This window comes from Microdochium trichocladiopsis, assembly GCF_020744255.1.
Source record: "Microdochium trichocladiopsis strain MPI-CAGE-CH-0230 chromosome Unknown B0I36scaffold_1, whole genome shotgun sequence".
In the NCBI taxonomy this organism is placed as follows: Eukaryota; Fungi; Ascomycota; class Sordariomycetes; order Xylariales; family Microdochiaceae; genus Microdochium; species Microdochium trichocladiopsis.
Genome location: NW_025763544.1, coordinates 3039423 through 3049528, shown reverse-complemented (window position 1 = coordinate 3049528; position 10106 = coordinate 3039423). Strand labels below are relative to the sequence as shown.

The window sequence follows — 10106 nt, the reverse complement described above, 5'->3', positions numbered from 1 at the left end:
ACCCCAAGCTCAAGGTTCTCCCCCCTCTCTCTCCCCAAGCCTCCTCACAACTGCCCGTCGCCAATTGGACCTCAACCACAACCACTCAGGCTTCATAGTAAGCTACCACGCACACACACTGGACACCCAGCAGTCGCATCAGCATCAGCAAGTCGCTGTTCACTCATCAACGGAGTGGACCGCCATGGGTCGAGCTTCGCTCGCTCAATTCGAGGCAAAAAGCTGGGTGGGACCCTTCCATCCCAGATGTTGGACCACCAGCTCAACAATGCCAAGCCCCCTCTGCTCACAATTGGGGACCTGCGTCCCTTGTTTTAGCACACCACCTTGACTAGCGCCCGCCGCAACAACAGGTTCCCCACAAGGTCTGGTGTCGATCTGTTGAGAGATCTCATCTGGCACATCCCCTATTCGTCGTGCCAAAAAATTTTATGGTGTCGACTGTCGATGCAGTCCTGCATGACGTGATCTGCGATTCGCTTCAACAACGAGTCGGGTTGGAGAATCAAAGCTCGAACCAGTCCTGCCAAGACGGCATACCTCATTGACCTATCGTCGAGCGCTGCGTGCTGAGAACCGACTCTGGCGATCTCGCCAGCCTTCGATTTCTTAGGTAGGCATTTCAGGACAAAGATGCATTCAGGACTAAAGCCTGGTGGATTCATGCAAAACTGCCTTAGACAAAAGGTCTTCTTAAGGGGCTCATAAGGCCGCGCCCTGCAAACCATGATTCTGAATAGTCAAAGCACAACTGTGACATGGAGGCTCTGCGTGAGGTCATGACATGTATTTGGTAACTATAGCTGTTGTACAAGCGCAGATTGTTATGGTATCAAGGCAGGAGCATATCTTCATTCTCTCAATACGCGCGGCGTGAAAAAACCAAAAGAAAACTCCTCGTCATGTTGATACAAATACTGCCCTTCGTTTTTTATCTTTCCATTTCGACGTCAATCGCTCGTCTCGTCACGGACTCAGGCAACAGCGAACCCACACCCTTTTTGCCTAGAAACTGCTTACAACTTCTTGACAATCTCGATCCACTTGGCAGTGGAGAAGGACTTGGGGCGCTCGATGGGGGCACCGACGGCACGGTCGATGATGAGCTGGGGCAGGACACCGATGGCGCGCGAGACACCAAAGAGGACGGTGTAGTAGTTGGCCTCGGTCAGGCCGTAGTACTGGAGCAGGACACCAGAGTGGGCGTCGACGTTGGGGTAAGGGTTCTTGGTCTTGCCGTGCTCAGTCAGGACGCCAGGGGCGATCTTGTAGACCTGGCTGACGAGCTTGAACATGGGGTCCTCAGGCATGTGCTGCTGGGCAAAGGTGCGCTGGGCGCTGTAGCGGGGGTCGGTCTTGCGGAGGACGGCGTGGCCGTAGCCAGGGACGACGCGGCCGGCGTTGAGGGTCGACCACAGGTACTCCTTGATCTTCTCGTCGCTGAGATCGTCACCAACAGCCTTCTTCATCTCGGTGAGCCAGTTCAGGACCTCCTGGTTGGCAAGGCCGTGGAGGGGACCGGCGAGACCGTTGAGACCAGCAGCCAGGGACAGGAAGGGCGAGCTGAGGGCGGAGCCGACCAGGTGAGTGGTGTGGGCAGAGACGTTGCCACCCTCGTGGTCGGTGTGGATGGTCAGGTACAGACGGAGGAGCTCAACGAAGTCCTTGTTGTCGCCGAAGCCGAGCTGGTTGGCGAAGTTGAAGGAGTAGTCCTTGTCCTTCTGGACGGCAGCGACCTTGCCGCCCTTGAAGACGTTCTGGTAGATGCGGGCGGCAATGGTGGGCAGCTTGGCAATGAGGTCCATCGAGTCCTCAAAGGTGTAGCCCCAGTACTCCTTCTTGTGGACACCCTTGGCGTAGGCCTTGGCGAACGACGAGGTGTACTCGAGAGCAGTGACGGCCAGCGAGAACTGAGCCATGGGGTGAAGGTCGGTCGGGCAGCGGTCGATGAGCTCCTCGACGAACTTGGGGATATCGGAGCGGGCAGCCCAGTCGGCAGACAGGTCACGGACCTGCTGCTCGGTGGGAACCTCACCAGTCAGGAGCAGCCAGAAGAGACCTGTTGTCCTGTGTCAGTACCAGTCATCATGAACGATATAGAGCCCGCCACTGGAGTGAGGCGCCTTCAGGAAGTGTCCATACCTTCGGGCAGAGGCTCCTTGCCACCAGGGGCCTTGGGGAGGAGCTCCTGGCATTCTGGGATCGTCTTGCCGCGGAAGCGGATACCCTCCTCAGAGTCGAGGACGGAACCCTCCCAGACGAGGGCCTTGATGCCACGGGCACCACCGTAGACCTGGTCGAGAGTGACCTTGTCGACGACCTTGGAGCCGTGCTCCCTGTGTGGAGAGAGAGATTCGGTCAATATATACGGCCAGGATGGAGTGCCTCGGACGACCGGAAGAGCGGGTCGAGGATCGCGGGGGACAAAGTGCTGGCCAGGACTCACTTTCTCAGGGCCTTGATCTCCTCGATCTTCTCGGGGAGGAGCTCGGCGAAGCGCTCCTTGAGCGACTAGTTGTGCAAGAGGACGGTTAGCGGGCGGCTGTGCGGCGAGCAGCGGTTGTGCAGGCTTCACCGTACCTGAGTCTTGGACGAGTAGCAGCGGGCGGCAGCAAAGGCGGCGTGGCGAGCAGTGAAGCTCGGGGTCGCGCGCATGGAAGCCCGCAGAGCGGAGGAGCTCAGGCGCATGGTGGAAGCCATTGTGAGGATGTGTGTTCTGGGGACTGGATGAACCCGTGTGATGCAGGACCAGAAGGGGAGGATCAGAAGGGAAAAAACACTGGCAGGGAGATTTAACGGGACACTGGAGCAGCAGATCGTGGTTGGGCGGGTGACGAAACGGGCATAATCAAATGCCGCAGGCGGCGGGAGCTGGAGGGGACGCACAGCAGCTGGAGGTCCGTCCTCCACCATCACCCACCCAGCAGCACCCCTCCTCCTCCCTCCCGAACGGCACATGTCCTCGCTGCGGGCTCCAGAATTTGGCGTGACCCAGCCAATGCACGCTGACGATGCAGTGGAGTGCAGCTGCTCGGACCAGCCAGGGCCAAGGCCAACCGCTGCGCGCTCCGGCCTGGAAACCTCCATCTGACCGAGGGTGAAAAATGCAGACCGTTGGGCGGATCCTGGACACGGAACAAAAGCAACAGAGAGTCCATACAGGACAGCCAGGGACCTCAAAGGCCGCGCCTGTCTCAGTCAGTTCGCTAATGCCGGTAAATCCAAAAATTCAACAATGCTCTGCCGTGCCATTTTAGCATATTCAATCGCTGTTAGCGTCCTGCAGCTAAGATTGTTCTTTTGCTTCGTTGCTTCGAATCCAACAAGCTCCTTCGAGTCAGCCGTTGCTCCTACCAGCAGCTACTGACGGACCATCCTTGCATACTCCAAGTATGTACATGGCGCCTTCCGTGACGTCAAGTGCTGGGCCGTTTTTTTCTCCTCGCTGAGCTTGCAGCATTCAACTCCCCAGATGCTGCATGTGCATACTTGCGTGCGGCAGCAGTCCCGCTTTGAGTGTAGCGAACAGGGCAGCTCTACCAACGCCATGTTGTTGGAACCCGAGAGTCCCCATGGAATGGCCTCGCCAGACATTCTTGGGGTTTGGCCCAATCCTTTGTCCTCCAAGAGTTCCTCGTCACCCAGTTTGTGCCACGAAGCCAAAAAATACCCTAATGACTTGTGACGGCGGCCGACTTGGCTAGTACAGGGTAGCTCCCCGGGCTGGTGGAGGAGGGGGGGGGAGCTCTTTCGACAGCTCCACCTGGTGGTGGTGACTGGTTGTCCGAGGCTTAATTAAGAGGGACACATTCTGCTGACTCGATTCTTCTCCAACATCCCCTCTTACAAACCAGCTTCTCACCCAACCTGCCGCCTTCGCTCAGCACACAGTTCTTGTTGCTGCCCTCACCATCACCTCATCTGACGCGTCGCATCGTGATACATCACCCTCGCGGTCATCTTGGTGTTCTCCGACCACGTCGACCAGCTTCTGGACATTGCGCGGGCGCGTCCGCATCGCGACTGCGCCGTAAACACCACCGTGTCCCCCATCGCCATAGGCTGCTATTGTCTGTCTCCGCTTCGTCATCGCCAACAAATGACTCAGGGCATACATAGACTGTCGTAGTGTCGTATGCTGCTGCTCCTATATGAGACTCGTCCATCCGGTAGACTCGCTACGTGCCCGCGACCAGTATCCTTCTTGGCTGTTCGTGGCGTGGCCGCTCGTGCAACCTTCGCAGACCCCCTTCTAGATCGTGGGCGATAGACAAATACTGCCCAGTCGAGGAAGACGCCGCTTCGTGGCCGTGAATACCGTCTGAAAGCGGCTAGATCCAGCAAACGCGTAATCGTCGAGGCCCAGTGCTTCCCTCGTATCAGTGAAGACCGTCAGCTGCGCAGTGTCTTGACCTGTCCAGATCTGGCTGCCTGTCGCTTGTGGCCTGCAGCCCCGGACAGTACCTCGTGCTATATACTATTCAGCCAGTCTGTGCCTCTCAACGGACAAGATGGCATCACCGGTGGCAGATTTAGAGGCAGGGTTGAGTTACATGCAAAGTCTCAAGCCCCCAGGAGTGTCTGGTACTCGCATTGCGTCCTTGACTGCACTATGTGTCGACAACGTTCAAGTAAGCAAGCCAGCACCCGTGACAGTGTCAGTCAACAGCAGAATCAAGCCACTAACCCGACAAATTGCTACAGTCTGAATCAGTACTCATTCAGAAGATCTACACTCATTTCAAAAAGGCTCCAGGCACACATAAGTTGGGCGTACTCTATGTGGTGGACTCTGTAACCCGACGATGGATTGAGCAAGCCAAACAAAGCGGCCAGCAGATCAATAGTTCTGCCCCCGACGGCACTTATGCCGCAGGAGTGCATCGAGTGACAGAACTCATTCCCGTGCTGATGAACGATATCGTACAAACTGCTCCGTCTGAACAAAAGGTGAGCTGCACTAGCGATGACCTGCGACCATGACCTTCCCATCATCTGTTGTTTTTGTTTCAGGCGCCACGCCTCATGATCCGAGTTGCCACTCGAATTGCTGCTGGGAATAGTATCGACCACCGATGCCTCTCAATCTCATAACCCCCGAAATGCTGTGTGCCCGTGACTAGCCAGTCCATACTTACACGTGTGACGCTGTAGGAGAAGATAAGAAAACTAGTCGATATTTGGGACAAGGGACAGACCTTTCCTGCCCCGATGGTAGAGTCCTTCAAACAGAAGCTCCAAGCTTCCGTGCAACCGCGTACGTCTGCGCTACATCCTAAGTTTTCCCATGCAGCCTGTGACATACAATGTAGACTAACATGAAAGACGGCGCAGAAGAGTCTACAACGCCTCCCGGCAGTCCTCCCCCTGGGCCTGGACTACCAGGTCTGGGTGAAATTAAGCCTACTTCGCAGGCACCTCCCAATGCAATCCTGGCAGCTCTATCGAACCTGGCGCGTCAGCATCCAGCCTCGACGGCCCCAGCCAGCACTTCAGCTCCTGCCAATGCCTACAGCATCCCCCCAACGCAGCCATATACTCAGACCCAGAGCCAGACACCTGTCTCTTTTCCACCTGTGCCACCGCCAGTCAGCATTCCGGGCATGCCCTTCCCGTTCCCACAGCTGGGACAGGCTCCTGCAGTAAACCCAAGCAGTCAGCCCCCGAGTTTTCCAGGAATTACGCCGGGCATGCCTCCACCCGTGGTGCCTCCGCCCGTGTCGGGCGCCATGGACACCAACCTGCAGCAGCAGGTCATGCTAATCAAACTCCTTGCTGATCAAGGTGTCCCACTGGACAAGATACCAGCTATCGTCGCTGCCATGCAGAACAACCAAGCTCCTAGTGTGCCGGCTGCTGCCCCGCCAGTATCGGCGCCACAAGGACCAGCGGCGACATACGGGCAAGGTACTTGGGGACCAGATCGCCAGGCGCGATCACCCGAAAGATACCGGAATAGATCCAGATCACGATCGCCTGGCCGGCAATGGGACTCTCAAAGATCACCACGGGGACCACGAAACGGCCATGGTAGCAGTTCCGATCGGCGTTCCCCGGATCAGGGGCGAGGACAGCACGGCCGAGACAACTATCGGCAACGAAGTCCGCCTGGCCGCCACGGCAGAAGCCCAAGTCCTCATCGGAACTCACAAAGCGGCCCGTCGACTGAGAAATGGGTTGACTATGACCGGTCGATCCCACAGGGCAGCATCAAAGGTAAGAACAAGCTGCTTGGCTCGCGTAGAGAATTGAGCTGACTGAACCGGCACAGTATTGAGTCGCACTCTCTTCGTCGGAGGAGTCACGTAAGTCCCACCACAATTCTAGAAACCACGTAGAGCAAGTCCTGACATCCGCCCAGAGTCCCCGAGAGCGAGTTACGCAGCATCTTCAGCAGGCACGGCACTGTACAGACCTGCATCGTCAACAAAGACAAGCGGCACGCCTTCGTCAAAATGGTGAACCGTCGAGATGCAGTCGCTGCGAAGGAGGCGAACGAGACGGGGCCTTTTCGGGTATGTAAGACCCCCTCGAGTCATCGATACTGGATACTAACAAGTTCATCAAATAGACGAGATGGGGAGTTGGCTTTGGCCCCCGTGACTGCAGCGACTATCAGACAGGCGTCAGTATCATACCGATCGCCCGGCTGACTGAGGCTGATCGAAAGTGGATGCTCACCGCCGAATATGGAGGCAGTGGCGGCCGCCCGATCGAGAGCGGACTCGTCGTCGAGGAGCCAGATATCGAGATTGGAGCTGGCGTCTCGTCTAAGGCTATCAGTCGGCGCATGCAGACGGACAAGAGTGGCCGTCACGGACCCAAATCATCACATGACGACCAGGAAGACGATGGGCAACGGTGGCGGAGGAACCGAGATGGGCGCCGTGACGACCGTGACAACCCGAACCACATGCCACCTGGCCAGGGAGCTGGTTCTAATTTTCCCTTCGGGATACCCACCGGTGCCAACGGCATGCCAATGTTTCCGCCTGGGTTCAGCTTCCCAGCCCCTCCTGGACAATAGTGCTCTACATGATGGGATTGGTGATCGAGGAGAAGGCCATTTCTTTGGTAAGTGTCATTAGTTCGGCACGAGCAACGAATGGCAACCATACTGGGTGGAATGGGAGAGTCTCGGTCGAGGTGCAGGGGTCACCTTTGCATGAATAGCGGCCACGGTTTTTGTCACGTTTGCATTCGAGGCCCAGGAAAAGAAAAACACACAGGGTGCATTCTTTGTTCATAGTTTCGGCGTTTCGATAACGTGTATCATAATCATGCGGTGGACTTCACACTGCAAAGACGGGGAAGCAGGCGATTTGGCATGCTGTTATGGTTTGACTCTTTCTGCGCGCTTCTTTCATGCGTTGAGGCACAGCAGAAATGCTGGCTGTACCCTCCGTTTTTGTGACGTTCCTTTATGACGGGTTGATGATGCGCCCCCCGGGCTGCAGATGACCAAGGTTCTGGCTACTTTTCCATCGAGAGTACTGGTCCCAGAGAATTTATTACAGGTACGGAAGCTGAGAACGGTCCTCACGGATAGGATTGGTCACAGCTCGGTACTTGTGGCAGAGATGAATCAAGCATCTATGAAGTAGAAGGCGGTAGATGATCAGCAGAAAATAATTGTACTTGATGTCAACCGCTAAGTCCAGAAGTCCACTCTGTTCAGAGATACATGGATACATTGTGCGATTAAAGATAGGATGATGAAGTACTTCAAGTGAGAGACTTTGACTGACGGATGCCCCCAGGTTGAGCGAGTCATCTTCCCACGAGACGAACATAATGTGCATGGCTTCAGAGAAGGAGAAGAAGGCATCAAAGTAAAGTCCGCCAGTACTCGCACCTGGAGAATCGTCGGCTCTCTGCATGGAACCTGACCCTACGGCCTGTATGGCCTTTGACTAAGGAATAGCACCACCTCAAGCTAGGTACGCCAGCAGAAGCCCCCCCCCCCCCCCTTCTGGAACAGGCAACTCCCATCGTGACCATCTGCACCCAGTCTTGTCTCTCTCGGAAACCAAAAAGGTACTTGACTGGCACAGTATGCCAAGAACATACAGTGCCCAGCACTGTTGCGGCTTTTTCCTCGCCTTGTACCTGCCCGGGGTCTCTGCCAAGGTGGTTCTTGTGGTATCGCCAAGGTTCAAAGTTCTCAGGGTCCTTTTTTAATCGGGTGCAACACCCCACCCACCCACATACGCGCGATCTAGACAAATGCCAACTCTCCCCCCTGCGTGTGCACCTGCATATGTGCAGGATACGGGACGAAGTGCCGGATGGTTAGCTGTCTGGCTAGTCTTTCGCGGAATGTTCGCTCCCCGTTATCTAGCCCTGGAAATCCCCGGGAGCCATGCAACACGTACGCTTCGGGGAAGAACCTGTGCGGGGGGCTCCGCGTTATTTTCTTCAAGTCTGGGGTATCAAAACTACCTAGATTAAAATTACAGTGGCAGGCCAGCCAGCATGGAAGAGGCTAAGTTAGGTATGTGAAGCTGTTGTTGTCTTGACCGCTGGCGGTGAGATCGGGGGACGGGTTATCTAGACACACTCTGGGAGTTGCGCTTTAGGTTAAAGCCTTGCGATCCGTGCCCTTGCTCTCGATTCAAGCAAAGTGACCTGATAACCTGCAATGCTGGGGCGGTGAATCTCTCCCTACCAGCAGCACGACTCGTATCTCATGCGGGTTTCCGAAGATACTTGCGGTGGTGTATCCGGCTCACCCGGGCCTCTGAAACATCCCAGAGCCAACCTCGTTGCGGGATTATCATCATCATCATCACGATATCTGTGCAGGGAGGCAGGGCTCCATATGACAGGGCCGAATTGTCCCGACCTGCAGCAGCAAAAAACCCACCTCCCGCTCTGGAATATTCCCTGCATACACCCATCAACTTAGTACGTGTTAAGCGCGTAGGGGCGGGGGCCCAGAGGGGGGGGCCTTATGCTACTTGCTGACTTGCAACAAAACTCCACATGTGTGCCAAGATGATCAGACCTGCAAGTCTCCAGCCAGCCTGCGGTATTTTTTGGTCAACGTCGGTCCTCAAGCCCTTGGCTTTTTCCTCCCGTGGCTTCCCGTGGGAAGCAGCACCGACATGACACGACACGAGACACACACACGGGGCATCTCCAAAGCCCTGATGGACGGACTGTCTTGGCGAAAACGGGGGACTGGGGTTGTGGGGAGGGATGGAGTTTTCGTTCCTCCGGCCAGATACCTAGGTCGTCCGCCAGGCTTGCCGCTAGCACACCGAACCTGCATCATTCCAGTGTAGAACCTGCAGAAGGAAGTACGCACGTCGTCCTAGACCAAAGAGCTGGAGGAGAGAGCCAGGTGGTTTTCCTTTTCCAGAGTGCATTGATTACTAGCCATGCTCACGTTGCTCGGACTGCATCGTTCACTCAGTCAAAAAAGGGCAATCAAACGTCCAATTGAGTTTGCCGATAACTTACTAAGTAGGACCAAACAGCCGCGAAAGAACGAAGACCAGCCAATCAATCCCTCCCCAAAAGAGTTCCTGTCGATGCAGGACGGACAGTCTAAAAATCCCAGAGCTCCCCCTGCTCACAAATCGCGCGTGCTCTGATTGGAGCGCATTGGCGGGGCTTCATTGCCATCACACACGCCTGCTAGGTGACACAACAAGGCACGTTGTATGATGACAAACTTCTCGTCTTCTCGCGCGCCCGCGCTGGTCTTTCAGGGAGGTGCATGGCATGAGGACGACGGAGAAATGAAAGCGGCAACCCTACTAAATTGGGATTGCGGCGGCTGGAAAGATGAGCTTCGCACTCCTGGCGGAATGACTTCCAAGCCAATCGTCGAAAAGTTGAAACACTTCGGCTAGAAGTAGCTGAGTACCGGGTAGCTCGCCTCGAGATACTACCGTCTACTGGTTTTCAAACATGAATATCTCAATACTTTAAAAAGGAGATATGGGCTCTTATAAAAGAAAACATGCATATCAAAGTCTTTAAAGTTGTTTAAAAGCAAAAGTGTCACGATCCTACCTCCGGGGTCAACCGTCTGGTAGGACGCTGGGGTTGCTGTTCTGCAGATAGGTAAAGCCTGCGCGATATCAACTAACACTCTG

The 10106-nt window shown here is 55.6% G+C and overlaps 3 protein-coding genes across 3 annotated transcripts; 2 read left to right on the top strand and 1 right to left on the bottom strand.

Moving 5' to 3' along the window:
• Positions 1–766: 766 nt before the first annotated feature.
• Positions 767–2881, bottom strand: B0I36DRAFT_310927 (citrate synthase-like protein). Its single transcript, XM_046152311.1, has 4 exons — positions 2581–2881; positions 2447–2511; positions 2143–2336; positions 767–2059 (listed from the first exon to the last, which is right to left on the bottom strand). Exons 1-4 carry the CDS (start codon positions 2698–2700, stop codon positions 1017–1019), a joined length of 1422 nt encoding a protein of 473 aa, XP_046018591.1. The 5' UTR covers positions 2701–2881; the 3' UTR covers positions 767–1016.
• A 1434-nt stretch (positions 2882–4315) lies between these two features.
• Positions 4316–7269, top strand: B0I36DRAFT_12036 (uncharacterized protein). The gene is made up of 7 exons (XM_046148027.1): positions 4316–4631; positions 4705–4950; positions 5155–5257; positions 5335–6216; positions 6272–6305; positions 6362–6515; positions 6572–7269. The coding sequence occupies exons 1-7, from the start codon at positions 4512–4514 to the stop codon at positions 7025–7027; spliced, it is 1995 nt and encodes a 664-aa protein (XP_046018590.1). The 5' UTR covers positions 4316–4511; the 3' UTR covers positions 7028–7269.
• A 1991-nt stretch (positions 7270–9260) lies between these two features.
• B0I36DRAFT_310919 (uncharacterized protein) lies at positions 9261–9797 on the top strand. The gene has a single exon (XM_046152310.1). The coding sequence runs from the start codon at positions 9384–9386 to the stop codon at positions 9597–9599; it is 216 nt and encodes a 71-aa protein (XP_046018589.1). The 5' UTR covers positions 9261–9383; the 3' UTR covers positions 9600–9797.
• The last annotated feature ends 309 nt before the right edge of the window (positions 9798–10106 follow it).